At 39.8% G+C, this 20,711-nt stretch overlaps 1 protein-coding gene across 2 annotated transcripts in view; it reads left to right on the top strand.

Annotated features, from left to right (window-relative positions):
- The window catches only part of LOC131983258 (protein shisa-6), a 92,486-nt gene extending 76,234 nt beyond the window's left edge, over positions 1 to 16,252 (top strand). Inside the window, exons 6-9 of one of the 2 annotated variants that reach the window (XM_059347954.1) lie at positions 3,684 to 3,746; positions 4,667 to 4,687; positions 6,780 to 6,938; positions 14,558 to 16,252. In XM_059347954.1, coding sequence (XP_059203937.1) covers positions 3,684 to 3,746; positions 4,667 to 4,687; positions 6,780 to 6,938; positions 14,558 to 15,162 — 848 coding nt within the window. In that variant the 3' untranslated portion in view covers positions 15,163 to 16,252. The remainder of the gene's footprint in view (positions 1 to 3,683; positions 3,747 to 4,666; positions 4,688 to 6,779; positions 6,939 to 14,557) is intronic. The other variant, XM_059347953.1, reaches the window with a different exon arrangement.
- The last annotated feature ends 4,459 nt before the right edge of the window (positions 16,253 to 20,711 follow it).

Below are 20,711 nucleotides of genomic sequence, written 5' to 3' on the forward strand. Positions count from 1 at the left end.
TCGATTCATTAAAACACACAGTGTGCTCTGACAGAACATCTGCACGTCAAGTTTTAGTCGAAGGTGACACGGAACGGAAACAGACTCCAGACATCCTGATGCAACAGACTGAGTTTATTGCAGCAATTTCATCGGATAACTTGTCAATTTTTGGTCGGAAAAGATGTCAAAACAAACCAGATTCTGGTACCAGTGACTTAAGGTTTATAGGACAAACTTTTGCTATAATTCTTATGTCTTGGTAGTTATAAGAACAAACAATTAAACGTAAATATGAGCATTATTTGCCCTCAAATGCTGTCCAAACATGTATCTAAACTCAGCATGTTTCAGGGCTCCTGGAGTTCAGATCATTGCAGTTTACTCGAGGACACAGACACATTTTCTGGCATCTTGCAGCAGTTTTCAAATTAAATTGTTCTCCACTGACAGAAAGCAGCAAACACTCCTCAGCCTCAGAAATAACTGCATCTGGTGTGAATGTGCTCTGTGTTGTGTGACTTGCTCACTTCCCCGGGGCTGATTCATGCCTGGCTACTTCTATCAAGTGCTGGGACCAGACTTCTGTGAAACTCGCCCTCCTCATAAACAAATTATAAATTAGTTTGTGTGTGTGTGAAGCTCAGAGAGTTGCTGCACAATAGTAGCAATAACAGTCAGAAGCCGCACATAAAGAGGATAATTGGATCACACACGTGTAAACCCTGAACCGGAGATTACCTCGAAGAAAAACCGTCCTCGCACGGTGATAAACTTTTGAACCTCGGTTAAACACTCGCTGTACATTTTAATGTGTGAAATTTATGGGGCGGTTGGTTTCTGTGCTGTAAGAGAAGAGAGAGAGAGAAAAAACAGCAGATTGTACAATTACACAGATAGTAAAAGGTTGTTATTTATTTGCTGCTTTCATTTCAAGTTCATCGCAGGGTAATTTAGCCGAGCTATGTGTTACTGCTATAATTGGTCCCTTGATCAAACCTGTGAGATTGGAGAGCAGCTGCAGGGTAGAATTGTCCAAAGACTTGTTTTATAATTATGCTACACAGATACTTAAAACCATTTAACCATCTTTACATTCCCCCTTTTTTCATCAGCTGAATATCAATTCCAGTTGCGAGGAACTCCAACACATTTGAAAGCCTGAGAGTCTTTACGTCGGCTTAGATCTTAGCAAAAGTCAAATAACATTTGTCAGAAATGTCACATGGAGCCGCTGGGGAGAGCATTATCATTGAAATACAGGCACTGATCTTTAACAAAAGCAGAACACAACCCCCCTGCGTCACTTCAAAGCTTGCTGCAGAGCTTGTGCATGCAGGTTTAAGCTGTTTTTATTGTCTTTAGCACGGTTATAGGATGATAGATGAACATATTTATATGCAAATAAGCTACAACTATCACATATCCATGTTTTGTTTGCTCTGCTGTTCAGAAACACAAAGCCCTAATTGAATTAAGGCAATATTTTCACTCTCTGGAATTATTTTAACTCCCAGAGCAGCTCTGTGATGGAGGTCTCGGATGATGTTACTTTGTTCTTTTAACTGCTCGAACAACACATAACGATATTAGCGCAACATCAAATGACTCACTTACAGCAGAGACGGATCACCATGAGGTGTAGCTGCTGCGAACATGTTCCCCCTATAAACAGGCTGTAATCAATCATTCTGTGCACTGTGGATTCTGTCAAATGGAAAGAAACACTTGCGGTCCCGTTACTGAGCACTGACAGTTTACCGCTCACTTGAGACACGCTGGAAATCAAAGCGCTCATATCTGGGGGAAGCTGGACGGGATGGAGGAGCCGGCTGATGCTCTGTCGAACAGGAGGATAATATTTGTCAGGTTGCTTGTTGGGCTGAACTCACAGAGGGACGTTCTTTTAAATAGGATCAGTTTACCAAATCCCCACAACATATTTTTCATCCTCTGGCCAACAGTGACAGAGAGTTTGTTTCATCCAGGAGGTGTGAGGATTATCAAAGCAAGATAGTTATTTGTGTAGCACATTTAGGTACTTACAAGTGTTCAATTCAGACAAGTAGAACAGACAGAACGCTCTTTACAGCTCTTTATTGTTGAAATCTGCAAACAGAAGGCCGGCCTCTCCATTAATTCAACTGGAAAATGAGGAAAGAACTACAGTTTTTTTTCCCTTCAATACTGATAAAGCTGCTTGTCTTGACCAAACTGATTTGGTTTCAATTTCTTTTGGTATTTTTGTAAAAGAAGTCCACTACCTGTAGTTTGAGACTGGTCTCTCTCAAAAACAACCATATGTCATTAGTACAGGCAAATGGGGTTTTTTTTTTTTATCCAAAGCACTTTACACTACACACTACGCTCATTACACACACTACACACCCATTCATACTGGTGGCCGAGGCTACCAGAGCACACTGGTGCCACCTGCCACCATTAGGAATTCATTCACACACCGATGAACGCAGCATCGGGAGCAATTTGGGGTTCAGTATTTTGCCCAAGGATACTTTGACATGTAGGCTGCCATGGTCAGGGATCGAACCACCAACCTTCCGGTTACTGGACGAACGCTCTACCAACTTAGCCACAGCCACCCCAACAAAATATGAGCCATTTTTAGATTTTAGGCTATCCTCCAGCACCCTCTAGTGGTCGTAGTAATAATGAATGACGGCAATGCAGAGTATAGATGATGGAAATTGCTCTTGGGGCGGGTGGATGGGTTGAATAGACGTCGGACTTTCACCCAGGAGAACGGGGTTCCTAGACATCGCTTTTTTCAGTTGTAACTATTTCACTTCCAGCATTTATGTCTTTTATAACGCCTTACTATAAACTTTATTGCCCTAAACCTAGGTCAGTGGTTTTGTAGAAGAAATTCACTGAAACTGTAGCTTTTTTTTATAACAGTGAACTGTACGTGTATGTATAATGACGTGTGTGTCAAAATGACCCACGTGAGTGTTCTAAAAATAGCAAACATTATGGGTGGTAGCCTATAGACAACGACCCGTTCTATCATTTAGGATGGAGCATGTTGTGTAGTTTATGCAGAACTGAGGATAAGAAAGGCTCAGAATGTTGTGAGCAAAGATAAATGATTTTATATTCCAGAGCTTTTTTTCAAATGTTCATTGTATTTTCTATGTTTTTTGATGTATTTGAAATTAAAGTATGTTTGGTGCTTCTTCTCTGTGTTTATTGGCAGATCACAACTTTTAAGCGTCACAGACAGTATCAACTCTATTAATCAGCTTCAGTTTTATTATCGGAGAGATAAATAATATAAGTGTTCCCATTGTCTTGTTTTCAACACTTCAAGACTTTCAGGGTGCTGCTGCAAAACTGCAAGGTGCAGAAAGCAGATAAACACGAAGCAATTTGCGATGCAAAAGTATTGGGCAAAAAGCATTGACGAAGGACCGCAAAGTCATTGATGATCACAATAAAAATGCCACAGGCTGCTAAAAAGCACTCTAACTGATCAGGGCCTCAGATGTTTTCCATCTTGACTTTTTTTGGTATGCAGTAATGTGTCCTTGAGATTCCTTCTGCAACCTCAATTGAAGACTGTTTGGTGATTTGATTGAACTGACCGCTAAACATCAGGATTACGGACTAAGCTGTCTGATTTTCTTCTTGTCCCTTGAACCTACCATGCTGAAATTAACTGTAAACTGTTCTTCTTACAATAGGAAACCATCACCATGACTACCAGCACAGCCACCTGGACCTGACCGCGCTTACACCCAAACTGGGTAAGAAAACACAATATAGCAGTAAAGTCCTGCAGACATGACATGTGATGTAAATGTATAAAACTGTGATGAAATGTATCAGAGCATGGTGGTACTCTGGCACGCATTCAATCTTTCCAACACTATAAAGTTTTACAGTCTGCTGTAAGGAGGTGATTGACCCGAGTTGACTTTCCCAAATGATATGCATTATTATCCGGCTCTAAATGAAAAGTAACCCAAACAATTCTTATGATAAACTTTTTTCAATCTCAAGGACAAAAGTATATCTTTCACGGGGAAATTAAAATCCAAGGAGTTGATAAAGAAGTCCTGGGAGAAAATGAAAAGTAAAAAGTGTATGATAATCAAAGGATCGACTGTGCAGTTTGCTGCAGTTATTGAAAACTCAATTACTGTTATTGCATCCCATCTATTTCTCTAAATGTGATTTTGTGTGAAAGGAGAGCGGAGTGACTGAACACTCCCGCATCTAAACGGCAATGAAATGAAACACTGTGTAATTAAAGAGGGAATCTAACCTCACTTGTTGGAAAAAAGATATTCTGAAACCTGCAGAGGCTGATGTTTTGTGTCGGTGTCGTTGAGTCATTGTACAAACTTTTTCCAGCGTTAATGGAGCGCCGCGGTCCACATTCCACATGTGCTTGTCTGCCTCTTAAACAGGGCGGCCTTTTCACGAGGAAAATGGGTTTCAAAAGTACTTTCAGCACCAAATAAAACTCTTCAAACGGCACTTTTGAAGTCTATTTAGCTTCTGATGAGGACGGTAGCTGCTATGCATAATTCCAGAGTTTTCGTGTAACATTTTGCTATAATATTGGCTCTGAAGGGGAAACCTCTAGTGCTGGAGGTTTGGTTGAAACATACTGTGCACATTGATTGTTATTGATCCTTTCTTTCTCACTTGGATTTGTTAGCCCACAGACAAATGAGATACGGTAAGTAATACACATACACATGGTGTTTATGTGTATTTTTTCTCCACCCTTTTCCTTCCACATATCATGTAGAGATCAGAATCCTTTACCTGCACACTGGGGGTCATATTTTTATTCTCTTTTCCTTTCTTTTTTTAAGCGCTTGTGTATTTTTTGCTGTCACAAAATTTCACGCCGCTGTATTACAGCCCATGACCTTTTAGTCCGATCTCAAAATCTCCTCTTCACACATTATTTTTTACTTTTTCACTCCACCTAACCGTCTCTCTCCTTCCTACACACACACTCAGTGATGTCTCCCCTCTACACCATATGTTCCTCGGTGTTGTGTGTCCCTGTCCTCCTTGCTGCAGTAGTCACCCAGTCCTATTTATAAACCCAGCACCACCAGAGTCCCCGCCTGTATCCCAGCCCTCCCCACACGCTGCGCCTCCTGACCCATGACTGGACGTCCCAAATACTGAAGCCACAGGAGCTCCACGCAGTGCAGGGAGCTTTTCATGGTGCCTCACACACACATACCACTGACGCCCAAAACAGAACCATTAAAAGGCATTTCACAATTAACCAAATGTCAGTCAAGCTGCTTAGGCAGATGCAGTTTTCAGCTGGCTGCGAATGTGTGAAGCACAAATTAGTACATTTTATTGATTTCTGCAACTCATCAGCATTCAGGGAAGCATAACCTTGAAATACTAAAACGGGGAAAAAATCAAGGAGTTTAGCTTGGCTGACTAGCTGACACTTACGTTTTTACAATTGTTGGGGAGTTTAAACTTCCTTCAGCAGGTTATAATCAAGGCATGTTACCTTTTGTTTTAAGTGAAAGGTCAACACAGTAGTTTTACCCCTTCAAAAAACTGTCAGCATTAGACACAGATACCAGTGCTCTCATGGCTCCACTTATTTGCAGATGACTAAATTGTATATGTATACAAACAGAGCAGGACAAATGGGCAGTTTCTAAAGTAAAATTATGAGAAAAAAAAGTATTTAAATTAGTATTAGACAATAGTAGTAGCTGTGGCTTGCTAGAAGGGAGTGGCTCTGCATAATATGCAATGTTTATTGGATACAAACAGCCAATTCAAGAAGATTTTAGTGCTCAGAGTGATACTGAAGTTTACTTTACATTCAGTCTTAATTGACTTTTGGAAATCGATGCAGATGAAGTAAAGAGGCTTCCTGCCAAGTTGTAACCTCTGACACAGAAGTGCCAGAAACTGAATTTCCTCTAATGGCCACTAGAGGCTGACTCCAAAAGTGAGTCAATCTCCATAGATGCCTTCATCGGGTTATAATCAAAGCATGTTGTCTTTTCTTTAAGTGGAAGGTCCACAGAGTAGTTTTTCCCCCTTCAAAAAACTGTCAGCCAAAGACAGAGATACCGGTGCTGTCGTGGCTCCACTTGTTTGCAGATGACTCAATTTTATATGTATCATAACAGAGCAGGACAAAGGGGCAATTTCTGAAGTAAAATAACAGCCACCAGGTCTCATTCAGCCTGCTTTAGCTCCACCCAGGCTGCACTTCTTTTGCCCATTGTTGGATTAGTAAGGAGTCAGGCATTTTCAAGATGCTAACAGCAGGAGCCACTTTGAGCTCTATATTAGCCCTCCAGAATCATATAAGTAACTTCATGGAGAGTACATCTGTGTATGTTTTTAATGCATTTTACTGTTTGTACCAAATAGAGTGCAATAAAAATGTGGTGCTCAAATTAGGCGAGGCAAAAATTCCCTTACATTTGGTGTGAATGCACCAACTACAAGTAGAGGTTAATGCAGATTATATTAAATTACTTTTAAAACCCAACATGCTAATATTAATTCTCAATTAAATAGGCCAAGCAACATCAAACTGTCGTAGGTCTCAAAATGAACCCGGACCTCTCCAGCCGTTGTTTCCCAAAAGACCTCCAGCTCAACTCTTTCTCAGTCCACCCCTCTCACCACATCACACCTCGCCCACTATATCTGCTCCCTTCCTTCCTTCCTTCCTTCCTCCAGTAGAGACTCCCAGTGTCTAAGCCATGTCTCTGCCTACCTGTACTCTGACTGCACCGCACCGCTTCCTCCCCTGTCCCCTGTAGAGAGACCCCAGCGGATGAACAACATCTTGACCTCGGCCACGGAGCCCTACGACCTGTCCCTGTCCAGATCCTTCCAGAACCTCAGCCATCTGCCGCCCTCCTACGAGCTGGCCCTCAAGTCTGACTTAAGTAAATACTCCTCCTCTCTGCACAGATTAAGTAGGTGGTCCTTCAATCGCCCTTCGTCGCCGTGTTTTTTGCCTGATGCACTGAAAAAACAAAGACGGGGCATGACGTCACCCTCATGCTCTTTGCATTAAAGCGTCTGACCTGATGAAACATCTGAATGTCCATTACAGAGACATGCATCATGATAAGTATCTCCAGATGTTTGGTGGCTCATCATGCAGATAACCCGCTCACTTTTTCACCTTTTTTGGGGGAAATAAACTTTTTAAAATGCATGGCGACACGCTGCAGCCTCCATATTCATTCCCATCGACTGACATCTAATTGGCGTGTAATTTGGCTCCATCTGCAGCCCATGTCATGTTGCTAATGTCTCTTAATGACATATTAAGAGCCGCTTTTTTTTCCTCCCTTGGCTGAATGGCTGCAAACGCCAACAAGATGGCGCTTTAATCTCTTAGCGATGCTACAGTGTATTATCTTCGCTGTGACATTTGCAGCTGGATGCAACCTCATAACCACAACATGAGCCGCCGTCAGTGTCCTTCACACTGACTGCATGTTTCTCTTCTACAAACGACTATATGCACTTTATTAACACAATAAATTTACACATAAAATATGCACCAACAAGAGCTTTAACAATTAAAACAGTTAGATTATTCATGCCTGAAGGAAGGATAGTTTCCAAAGTATGTTTATCTTGCAAATTATCCCAAATCCAGAATAATCAGTATTAGAAATGCAGTTTTGTCAAGTTCAGAACAGACTGTAGGGGCACTGAAGATTATTAATGTCTAATATTTGGTCTGATACCTGTTTAAAGCAGGAGAAAGCATTATATGGAGGTAAAAAATCATCCCCTGTGGTTTAAGAGAAGTCCATCTATCTTTACAAATACACTGCCATCAATTCTTGATCCAACATTCAGACATTCATTCATAAACTAATGATCACAGATGCATTCACACCTAACCTGTTCAGATAAACTGCAAACTGGATAAATAAATCCCCCAGAGTTTGTTTATGGTTGTTTGGAAGCTGTAAAACAAACTCAGCTGCAGACCAAACAACCGACAGCCTGAAAAGATCTGTGGAATTAAATCAAAACTAGGATTTTATGGTATACGATTTGTGGATTTTGCATTAGTTCAAAATCTAAACTAGTTATAAACTATCAAGGAGGCCATCTGTATGAGCAGCATGCATATTTGTGCAAGATGCAAGAACTGGTAACCATTGTTAGGATCAGTTATCTCACATATTACCTGACCCAATAGCTGAATATTTCTGTCCATGAAAAGTCTTTGAACAAAATGAAGCAGTCAATAAAAAAGGTGTCTCAAAGATTGTAAAGATACTCAGTCATTGACTCCTGACTCCTCTTAACTGCTTCAGTTACACAGGAAAAAGACATTTCCTGCACTCAGCGTGGATAAAAACAAGACATATCTCATATATTTATCAAAAGAAAAGTTTGGTCTTATTTTGAACTGGATCATCTGTGGAATAATTCCATACTTGATATGTTCTGATCCACTTAACTTAGGCACAATATGAAATAAATAGTGCCTGTTATTTGACGGATTTGTTGTCTTTGTGTCCTTCGCCGTCTATTTTAACTGTTCCTCATTAAAAAGTGAGTGACCACACAGCAACTGTCAAACTAAATATCATGAGACATTTGTCTGAAGTGTCACTTTTTTGATGAGTTTTGATATCTAGCCTTCCTTTTTAGCATCCAAGGTTATCATTTAATTTCAGTGGGCCTGATGTTCTGTTGTACTCTGGTTGACAGTATAATGGAGGGAAAGCTGTCATACAGACATTGTAACTTTTTTCTTTAATCTGAATGTTCTGTTTGTTCTGCCTAGATAATACCTAAGTGTATAAACGAGTGCATTTATCTGTCTTTTGGCTCAGACTGAAGCAGAGCTCTAGAGGACTTTGCAAACAAACCCTTTAAAGCATCAGGAACAAATACATATTTGACAAACTTCCATTTTTAGTTGAATACTTAAACTTCAGATTCTCCACTGGAGACTGGATCTATTTTTCATGCATCCGTGTTTTTATTTGAACTTCTTTCAGTTTAAGACTGTAGAATTAGAGCGATAAGGACGTTGCCGGACTGTTTTCGTGTGATCACAAAAACTTAGTAAGCTCATCAAACGGCACATTTTCCTCTCTGCAGCTTTTACCTTCAGACTTCTTGTGATACACTCAAGTAAACAAACATGGACTAGGTGCTTTGAAGTGCGTTATCACGTCCCCTATTTGTCAGCCAATTGATACGAGCACAACAGTGGAAGCGCTGCAGCTTGCTGCTGTATTACGTTGTGAGTTATCACATTTAGACCATTTGTTGACAGTAAATCTTTTCTAAAAAACATTTCCTTTCTCCTCCAGAAGCTTTTCTGTGTTTACAGAGATTTGTCAGTGAAAACACTGCGGAGCATGTTATCCATACAGAGTGCGAGTGCTGTACTTTCTCTTCAATGCATTATTTGCAGGGATGAATTCAATGCATTGCAGATTTTGTCAAATCGCCCTGAATGCACCATTCACTGTCCTTGAATCTTAAGAGATGTTGCACACTGAGAGGGAGCCATTTAAATGTGTCATTGGTTGTGTGATGGTAAAAACATGCATCAGTCCAATCTCCTTTCACTTTTAAATTTCTGTCTTCTCTCCGCCGTCCTTCAGCGATGTCAACAAGGCAGAGATTGAGGATGCTGCTCTAAAGTAACCCACTCAGCTGCTCCAAGGAGGCTGCAAAAAAAAGGGAGGGAAAACAAATCTTGTTTGGCTCTGTTTTCTTCCACCTTAATCACCCTAAAAGGGATTAAAACACTTTAAAGTCCAAACAAGCCGCCTTTAATCCTCCCAAAAAATAAATGAAATTGCTGCATTTCCCTTTTAATTTCACCACTCGTGCTCCAAACCTCTCCAAAGATCACTTTATAATTGATGTTCCACTGGTTTCATGAGTGTTAGTGCATAATATGATTACAGTCTTCCGTGATCAATAGCTGACACATAAATATACTGCTTATATTGAATCTAATCTAGCAGAGTGGGAGCTAGGGTTTAATTAGCCGTTGTTAGCTATTTCCTGTGTTTGCAGCCTCACTTCACGTCTGGGACCCTTTAGCCTCTCGCAATCATGTTAATTGTAAAGTGCTGCATTTTATCCGCGGCGCGGAGATGAGATGGAGCAATATGCATCGGCCCTCCTAAATCATTTCAGTCACTTAAAGTGTAAACGCTGTAACATGTGTACGCAGTCTTAAATCAAGTGGTGGAAAAGGCAGTTTTAGAGGAAGAGGAAAGTGCAGTTGTAGTGGGTCTTTTTGGAGCAGCAGAGAAACCTTCTACTGAAATTAATATCACGTTGAATCCTCAAGTAAAAGTCTTTATTTGCCTCAGTGGTACAGCTGTTTAATTTCTTCTGATTTATTAACATTATTTTATTATATTTTAGTAAGAAGACTCTGTTCTGATGCAGATTCATGCAAAATCAACTCTTTCCATGTTAAAATAGAATAGACAGAATAAATTGATCTTTGGCTCACAGTTTTTACCTTTTCATTGACTTATTATTTTCAGTTTAATTTCTTTTTTAATCTATAAGGAGTTGCTATTAATCGATAGGAACCTTGTCAGCATAGAATTTTTACATTAAAAGTCTATAAAGTCTACATTAAAACAATAGATTTTCTCAAACAAATGTCCTGATGCAAACAGGAAACGAGCTGTTTGTGAGCCAAACACTCATATTTACAAAAAGCAGGTGCAGAAAATTGTGCAGCCTGCCTGTTTCCTTTTTATAAGCTTCTTTTGTGATGCAGCTGTACCTAACTTGCACTGGGGCTGCATATTTCTGTTCAAATCCGCCTCAAGTCTATGAAAGTCGTAACTGAACCCGACAGGCATTTTTATAAAGCAGTGAGTTTCTGTCACCCTGTCTAGAGTTTTAGCTTATGCCACAGATTTCTGTCCACATGTCTTTGTGGAGGTGCTGTCATTTGTCTTTGCTTGTTTCAGAGTGATGTAGTTATTTTCATGCCCAGGGGCCATGTTGTGTTGGAACATGTTGGCTTTAAAATTAGATGTGGTCAGGTGTATTGTTGGGGCTATCTTAAGGGAAAGGGAAAGCAGTTGTGTCTTGACCAACAAACACCTGGTCTAAAGTCAATGGTGCAGTATTCTCCTGCTATTTAAAGCTTTCATTATTCAGGTCTTATTGACACATCCGTACTCCAATACACCGATCAGTCCCGGATGGTTATTTGACAAAGCAACTAAGTCCCATACACTGCTCGACTTGTGCTTGTTGCACTTTCCAGCATTGGCTCTTAAGCAAGAGGCAATGTGGCCCTAAACTTCCTGCCCTGTACATCACGTAATGACAGACCCCACTTATCTACACATTCCCCTCTCACATGGTGTTCTCAGAGTTAAGTTCACAGTCTGAGTTCCCACAAGGCCTTGCATCTTGAATATCAAGTAGGTTGCCGCCGACTTCATGCCCCACCATGACAGGAAACACCAAATTTCCTTCACATTGTCTAAGACACAGAGGTGATTATCAAAATGATCAAAAACACTCATGTTTAAAACAATCAGTAAATACTATAAACAACTTGTTCACAGCGAACTGTGAAAAGTGAATAAAACAGCTTTAAGTAGATGTAGAACAACTGTTCAACGAACATTCAAGTTAATTTGATAACATGCCGTTTCTAAGCTTCTAATTTTGGTGAAAAGGCACTTTCATTGATGGTAACTTAAACGCTTTGGGCAAAATATCAGAACAGAAGTATCAGGAAATAGGCCGAGGTAGTGAGTACACAGTATTTCTATATTAGGCTATATTGTTTCAGTTAATGATAATATCAGATTAAAGCCAGCGGACACTGTCATGTTATACTGATCACTTTCAGATCTGAGACTTTTATTTCAGCATTTATGTTATGTATGTTTTCTCATTATAGCAGGACATAATCCATTCCTGGCACATTAACATTTTGAGTGTATAATCGCTACAGATCTCTCTCACTGACTGGAGTTTGACCTATCAGAGGAGCTATGGGCCACGGCTCCTCGGTTGTCTGTATACTTGTAGCCTCTGGTTGAGTTTGGTTGACATTTTCTGCCATAATGTCACATCTAAACGACGCCTTCAGGGAAAACGCTGAAGCACATCGCCGCAGGGCCAAAGTTGGGCCTCCTTCATTAGGAATGCACAGAGCGGTGGACATGAAACCCCTCATGGAGGGACAATAAGGTGACCTTCTGTATCCAGGCATGACATCTCTCCCAGAGAGCCGAGCATCCAGACAAACAATTCCCATCATCCCTTTTCATCCACGACCCGGCGAGGCATGGTTTGGTACTAAAATGGCCATTCGACCTCTGCGTTCTGCAGTAATTAACTACTGCAGGGGTAACGACCCCTCAGCCGCAACAGTTAATCAGAGAGCTTCTGTGGTAGTGTCCCCCTGTGTGCCAGCGCTGCCAAAAACAGGTAGATAAAAGTCTGCTGAGAGCTGATTGCCGCCTGTGGTTAATACAGCCGTAAATGACTTACCATTAGGAACACCCAGCGGAGAGACCGACCTGCATTCTGGCAGAGGAATTAAATAACCGGTTGCCCGCTCAGGCACAACCTGCTCATGAACTGTTGAGTATTGTGGCGTGTTGATGAGTCCTCTCCACGCTGAAGGACGGCCGCACTGATGAGAGTTCGCTGCTGTTGTTTTATTTTGAATAGTTTTTCTTCATGAAAAACAGTTTGAATAGGACTCTCCAGCTAACTGTGTTTATTACCATTATCTTTTCATCCCTTCTACAGCAGCCAGAAGGTGCAGGACAGACATAATGGAGAATAATGTGTCAACAGTTTCCTCTCGAATGCTTTTTCAACCATTCTGGTCCCTCTGTGGTCCTCGGGCCCATTTCACAAAAGTGATGTGTGAGCACTGCTTACATGCAGAGTTCATGTAATAGCAACATCACAAATTATTGGGTCTTGCAAGTTGCAGATACATTTGCAAGTCCTACAGGGCTCCTGTGCAATCATGCATGGGTTGCAGTCAATTAGTTGATTTGACTTTCTCCACAAAGATCCAACAAAAGCATCTTGTGTTTACCAGATATGTGCTTATAAGTTCCTTGGAAATAAATCATTCAGAATGAAAAAAGCATAAAAAACCCACAAATTAATGAAAGAAATCTAAAACCAGAACGACAAAAATGGGGTAGCCCTGTTTTGACCTATGAAATTATCGCCTGCTGCAAATTGCAACTTGCATGTTGAGAAGTTGGTGAAATGGGCCAGAGGCATTATGTAGTGAAGTTGTCTTGTTCGTCTGTCCCATTCTTGTGAACATTATATCTCAAATACCTGGAGTGAATTTCTTCAAATTTGGCACAAATGTCCAAGACCACCAATATCTTATGAGTTCATCCTTGAGTCCAAATTCAAAAGTCAGGGCCACTGTCGCCTCATATCCATCCTGTTATCGTGGGCGCAATATCTTCTATCTATCTCAAGGATGAACTGATGACCTTTGACGTCAATATCAAAAGTTCAAGCTCACCTGGACCTCAAGTCTGTCACATTCTTGTGAGCGATATACCTCAGGAACACCTGGAGGGAATCTTCAAGTTTGGTAAAAAAAAAAACCATCCAGTTTGACTCTGAATATCTTATAGGTCATCCTTGAGTCCAAGTTCAAGTTCATATGACCTCATGTCCATCCCATTCTCATGAATGCAATATCCCAGGAACACTTTAAGGGAAAATCTTCAAATTTGACACGAATGTCCACTTTGATGACCATTATCTAATCAATTCATCCTTAAGTCCAAGTTCAAAGGTCAAGGTCACTGTGACCTCATGTTCCTCATTCTTGTAAGCGCAATATCTCAAGGAACACAGGGAGAGAATCTCTTCAAATTTCTCGTCCACTTTGACTCAAGGATGAATGATGAGATAAAAAAAAAAGATAAAAAATTCCTACACTAATCATGACAACACTTTATACAAATGTCGAACATTACACCATGATGAAGTGTTTAAATTTTATATCCAGAAGATCAAAGGTCAACTTCACTGTGACATCATAATATTCTGCAAATTATGGCCATTATTCAATATTCAACACCATAACTCAGGAACAGAAGAGGAGACATCTGGTTGGACAGCGACCAGTGAGATTTTCTGAACTGCTGCGTTGAAGATATGTGTGATGCATCACATTTTTTTTCAGAATTTGTTGCTTCTTTGCAGCAACATGAATATTTCAAGCATTGCCTTGTGTCCCGGCTGCATACAAAACTGAACAGACATGGTGTAAACCGCAACTTGGCTGGATGGCAAAAGCAAACAACCATGAGGCTGTGATTTTAGTTTTGAATGTTTTTGAACAAAATTCTAGGAGATGTTGGAATCACTAACGCAGAATCGCAGAATGTTTATTCTGAAAGACCTTTGTTACAGCTCATAGTTACAACACTAAATTACAAAATAACAAACTTAAAACACCAAATCAAACTCAACATTACATCACAAGTACACAAAACAAGGCTAGTATTCTTCATTGTTGTCTTTCTCTGATTACTTCTTACCTCTTGCTCTTCAGGTGACAAGGACATAGACGATTACTACACGAGGAAGCATCATCATCCTGACTTCGGCGGTCGGGGGCCAACCCACATGGTGAAGCTGAACCCAGATCCTCAGCAGCACCAGCAGCGGCAGCGTCCCCGCCGAGTCCAGAGGGCCATGTCCCAGGACCACGTCCTGTCTCCCCCGAGGACGCCACGTCGCGGGGACTATGGCTTGTCCTCGTACGGCGTCATGGCGGCCGCGGCATACAGTAGCAGCCGCCACCTCTCGGAGGAGCAGCTGCTGTCGGCGGACCGCCTCCAGTCCCAGGATCCCTTGCTGTCCCCGGCAATGAGGCGCGACAAGTTCCGGGAGAAGGCGATGGCGCGGGCCATGTCTCACGCCGACATGCTGATGCCCGTCACGCCCGTCATGGACCGCCACAAGATGACCAAGATGCACTCTCAACCCAGTGCCTCTAACGACTCCTACAACACGCTGACGGTCAACCACCAAGCGCCCACGTCGAAGAGGCAGGCGTTTGCCTCCCGACGAACACACACGGTGGACCACCTACAGTACATTCCCGGCCACCACCACACATACCGCACTGCCAGTAAGAACGAGGTAACTGTTTAACCGCGGGGTTCCCCAGACACACCACGGACGCCATCTCCAAAATCAGCAAGTCTCCTACGCAGAGGTCTTATTAAAACAACCTCCTACATTAAAACTCTTCCAGCTTTTTAGCACAAGCTTCCTGTTTCATCTACGAGTCCGCCCCCGGCAAAGACTTCTCTCTCTTAGAGCATCATAAGGGCTTTGTGCTTCGACACAAAGAGGGATCCTTCACGTCAGACGTTTGACCGCCTGAAGAAAATATTTTTTAAAACTGGACATGGGACTGGAAAGGGAATTGTACCAACTTTATAAATATATAAATATATTATATTTACTATTTGTATTTTCAGTCCTTGTTATAGCTTTAGAGATTCTCATTGACTGATGTGAGCACTTTGAGTGGTGCCTCTGAAAAATTGTCCCATTTCAAACGATGAAGTGGATTTGTGGGTTAAAAAGCACAATTAATGAATTCCCTTTTTTTCCTTCTTCTTTGGTAAATGGCCAGGACATATCAGCTTGTTAGTGAAAGCAGAGGCTATTTCTGTTGCATACAATAGATGATTGTAAATAGGCTATATTAGCAGCATTAAAAACAAGAAAAAGCTGGCCCTTTTTGACATTATTGTTTTCTTTTTCTCCCACCTGGAATCTCATCACGGATTCCCAATTAATACTTTTTAATTTTAGATAAGGCAAAGATCCCAAATTAATATTATTTCCACAGATGTCTGCAAAAATATGTGGATTTAATATGTATATGGGGATAATTTTTTTCTTTAACTGTGCTTGTAGCATAGAGCGATTGTGTATGAAACAACCACGTCGACTGGCAGCTTCAGTCTGCAGACCCACAGGTGGAAACGGAGCCTGATGGTTGTTTGAATTAGCTTAATTTCTGTTCACACATGTCCTCTGCTCTGCCCACTCTGCTCGCTATGTGATTGGCCAGCTGCTTCCATCTCTACATATCAGGTACTTGTCGTGTCGGAGCTGCGGAGCGTTTAGGTCGTATTTTTGTGTCGATGTGTTGACTGGAACAATCAGAACTATAGAGGACGTCATAATCGCTAATCGTCAATCAAGCATTAATTAAAACTGTGAACTGTTTGTCCGGATGTTTTCATTAAAGCAATGCCTTATTGTATGGAATCCCATGTGCTCTTAATTGAACAATCATACTTTTGTCTCCATTGTCTTAGCTTTTTGTGCAATGTTATAGTTTACCAGCAGAACCAGCAGTAATAACCTGTACAGTGATAGATGATACAGTACATATACCTCAAAAAGACTAAATTCAATCAAAAGGAGTCTCACAAATAGGAAAAACAATCATACTAGATGGTATTTCTATTGGACATCTGTCACATTAACAAAGTTTACTTTGGCTTTTTGGCTCCAAAGTGTGATGAAGTGGATCGTAGAGGTCTTTACGGGTTCACTTAGTCCAACTTTGGTCCTGGATTGTGTCTTGATCTGTAAGTTATTTAGGTTCTAATGTCTGTTTGTCACAACTGAGTGGGTCCAAATGGAGTCTCTCAGCTCGATCCATCAGGTTTAAAAGATGCATTTTTCTCCCTGCAATGACTATAATTCACACTGATCCATTGGTGGCTTATTAAGTGCAGGAACAATTACACATCATTTCTCTTGTAGAACTGCAAATGGGGGTTAATTGGTGGAACATAAAGCTAAAAGTCTTGGCTATAAATCCTGATTCAAATCCCAGTTTAAGTCCCAAGTTATGAAAATGATGTCCCATGTCCAAACATTTAAAACCCAAGTTAAAAGAATGAGGACCCATCTTATGAAAATGTATGCAAACGGTTTGTAAGATATCTTGCAGAATATCTTCATTCAATTTAACACTGTGCACCATCGCAGTTTTAATAAAAACACAGGTTAACATTGTGAACAGAACTATATGATTAAGTTTAGGGGGTAAAATCATGGTTTCGGCTAAATTAAGTACTTGAGTAGACGTAGAATTTGAAGTAATTACATACATGATGTAACATGTTAGATAATTATGTACAGAAGTTGACTTGCACCTTTTGTCCTCCGCAGTAAAAAAAATGACCCCGCCTAGTGTGACTGTTATTAAAATCATATAGCATAAATTGTCAATCAATCAGTTTTATGTTACACCTTTAGTCTGACTTCAGTCCAACCCATTACCACAAATGTTTCCCTTCGTTTTGGAGTTTAGGGCAAGTAGACCTTGTATACATGAAAGTATATGATGTTTTCGTCCGGACTTAACTTAAAAAAAACTTCACTCTAATTAAGAACCTAGACTTTTGGATTCACAGTATTTACCGTGCATAAACAAAGGTCTTGTGTTCTTTTTGGCCCATCTATTTATCCAAACTTATGCGGACTTTGTCGCTCTTTATCCTACGTCACCCGACTTCTTCATTTGCTCCTGTCATAATTACTGCATCCACTAGAGGTCGCCACCAAACAATAATCGTAAATATACATATACTATACTGTGCAAAAGTTTTAGGGAGGTTTGATTAAAATCCTAGAAGAATTTATGTTGGTTTAAAGGACTAATTGATTAAAAAAAATAAACTATTAACTTTTCTATTCTTGAAAGCATTTATATTTTACAGCATTTTTTTACACCTGCTTAAGACTTTTGGACCTCCTGACTCACAATAACTTTGGTTATCTATGAATTATAGTGCATTTTTCTTGAAGCTTTAAGTACGAACAGTAAAAGAAAACAGCTGTTTCTGTAGGTTTCCAATCCATTTCCAATCAAAGATTCTGGACCCTTAAAGACCTCTACTGAGTCCAAAAGTCCTACAATATGTACATTTGAGGGTCAAAAACAGTCTGAAAATCTTTGTATTTCTGTAGATTTGCACTGACCTTCCCGCAAAATGTTAACATCAATTATGAAATTTATTGTTTTCTCCTAGAGATAACATCAATCAGATAACAGCTTCACCTTGCTGTCAAACATCAAGAACGTTGCTGTTTCTACGATCAGATGTTTGAGTTGTACGCTACTGTATATAATGACTTGAATCTCATGTTATTTGTGATCGGAACAGTCTTTTTTCAGTGGCAGGAAAGCAATGTCTCATTAATCCACCATTATAATGAAATACGCTCATGTCTTGTTGCGCATTTTTATTAAATTAACTGTTTTTTTTAATGACTGACCTTGTAGGGATGTGGGAAGTTGGCCAAATGAGTTCAACAAATTAATTTAATTAACTTAAAAAAATTGATGTGCTTTCTTTTTTTTATGTCAGGTTTGTATTAAATGATGTCAATTAGAGATTGTTCTTCTTTCCAAAATTATTGTCTTTGTACATATTTCTTTTCTTGGAGAGAGCTTGCAGGTAATGAAATATATTTGATAGCTGCGGGCGAGGAGGGGTGTTAATTGTTCAGTAGGATGCTTCAGACAGATATCTGCACCTTCCACCTCGCGCCGACTAATCTTCACAAACTTCTTTTCACTTAATTAATAATGATGTCATCCCAAGAGCCTTTTTATCTATGTGCAATATTTCCTATTCATGCAGCATAACTCTATAGCCACTTTTAAAGAAAATGTTGTGAGGTTCATTTGCTGCCATAGAGGCTTCTCTGTGTGTCTTTCATAGTCTAAGAGGAGTTTTGTTTTGTTTTTTATAACACGGCTACATGTGGTATGAATGAACAGGTGTCTGTGTACTTGCACAAATAACTGGAGACTAATTTAAAGGCTTCAAAACAACAAAATATGACTGTTCTTCTTGTGCATTTCCTGTTTGTTTACAAACTATTAAAGCACATCATGTGTGTTGTATACATCGATCTGATCACTTTCATATTTAGATTATAAGCTGTAGCATAAATAGAGAACACAGTTATTTTTGTTTAATGACAAGAGACTTTATTAGTCCAGCTGCATTTCTTATTGATAGTGATCTGTGTGCCTGTAGCTGTTTCCATTAAATTGTGAAGCAAATTAAGCTCTTTAGGATGTAATAAATTAAGTAGAAGAAGTCGACGTTGCAAACTCCGACTTCTAACAACATCTAAGAGGATGGAGAGAGAGCTTTCTTTAGGAATTTGATCAATTCGGTGAACTTTTATATGTTCTTTCTGCAAATATTGGCTATGTTTCACATTTTCATAGATTATTAATCTTCTCTTGGAGGCAGTGATGGAAAGTAAATTTACTGAAGTACTGTATTTAAGGAAAGTACAAGTACCTCAAAATTGTACTTGAGTATTACCATTTTATGTAACTTTATACTTCTCCTTCACTACATTTAGCTGACAGCTTTAGTTACTTTTCAGATTGAGATTTTTTTTTTAAATTAAATCTCATTACAGTATATTAAGTAGTTTAAATGAGCCCTATCTTGAGAAAATCAAAACACTGTATACATAAATACATCAATAATAATAATAATAATCCAATAATGTATCTGGAGTATATAAATAACAATCTGAGTGGTTCCATTCTGCATAACGAGTACTCTACTTTTGATGCTTTACGTATATAAGTAAAGGATCTGAATACTTCTTCCACCACTGCTTGGAGGACACCGACAGCTGAAACAGCTGAGTGAGAAACATATTCGTGCATTACCGCTTTTTCAAAAAAAGACAAGTTGCATTGAATTTTGCAATTTCCATTCAGCATTTATAATGCGATACTTCAAAAATATGCATAAAAATAACACAATGAAAGCTTATGGAACTCCTAATGGGGATTTGTGTTCAGCTGGTGATGGTTCATGATGGTAGCTGAGGTACTGAGGCAGTTTTTAAACTACTTTTTAGCTTTGCTGCCATCCTCAGTTCCAAATCTACTGAGATATTTCTTATTATCTTATTAATAAGTGTCTAATCTATTAGTAATGTTGGTAGGATAATTTAGCCACTGGAGACCATGAGTCGCATTACGTTAAACTGAGACATCGCTGCAATTTTCCCTCAAACAAGTTGAGTTTTATCTTGAATCTTTGCTCTGGCCTTCATATGTTCATGATACTGAGGTTTTAGAATGAGTTACTGAGAGGTTTAACTCCTTTACCTTGAAGACTCAAGGGTCCCTCTTTCTTTTTTCCTCTTCCTCTGGCTTTGTCTCTTGTTTCTTTCTGCATTTCATTAGAGACGGCATTGAATGGGTGTGAAAATACTCCTTCAGTCGGGTATTTTAAGGCATTTAACAATGTGCCAGAGTCAATTCTTTACAATCGCACCCACTAACACAGAACAAATAGAAAGAAACACATGAAAAAGCTTTGTTTTTATTTTTTTAGTCTCACGTAAACACGTAATCGAATGTGGCACTTGAGAAGTTTTTCCTGTTCAGATCCAAACAGTGATGGAGTTAAAGCAATCCCACAGTGTAAGCGAACAGCCATTATCTTAAAGGCAGTCTTTGTAAGGTTTCACCTCTTAATCCAGTTGATCTCCTAGCAGGTTAAGAGATGTGGTCACTTCTGTTTTCATTTGTTCTGTTGTTGTTGTTGCTGGCTCCATCTGTGATTCTGTCCAAGAATGCGAGTCGATACTTCTGACCTTGTGGAGAAATTTTTTCCACAAAG

Source organism: Centropristis striata, chromosome 13 (genome assembly GCF_030273125.1).
Source record: "Centropristis striata isolate RG_2023a ecotype Rhode Island chromosome 13, C.striata_1.0, whole genome shotgun sequence".
Taxonomy (NCBI): domain Eukaryota; kingdom Metazoa; phylum Chordata; class Actinopteri; order Perciformes; family Serranidae; genus Centropristis; species Centropristis striata.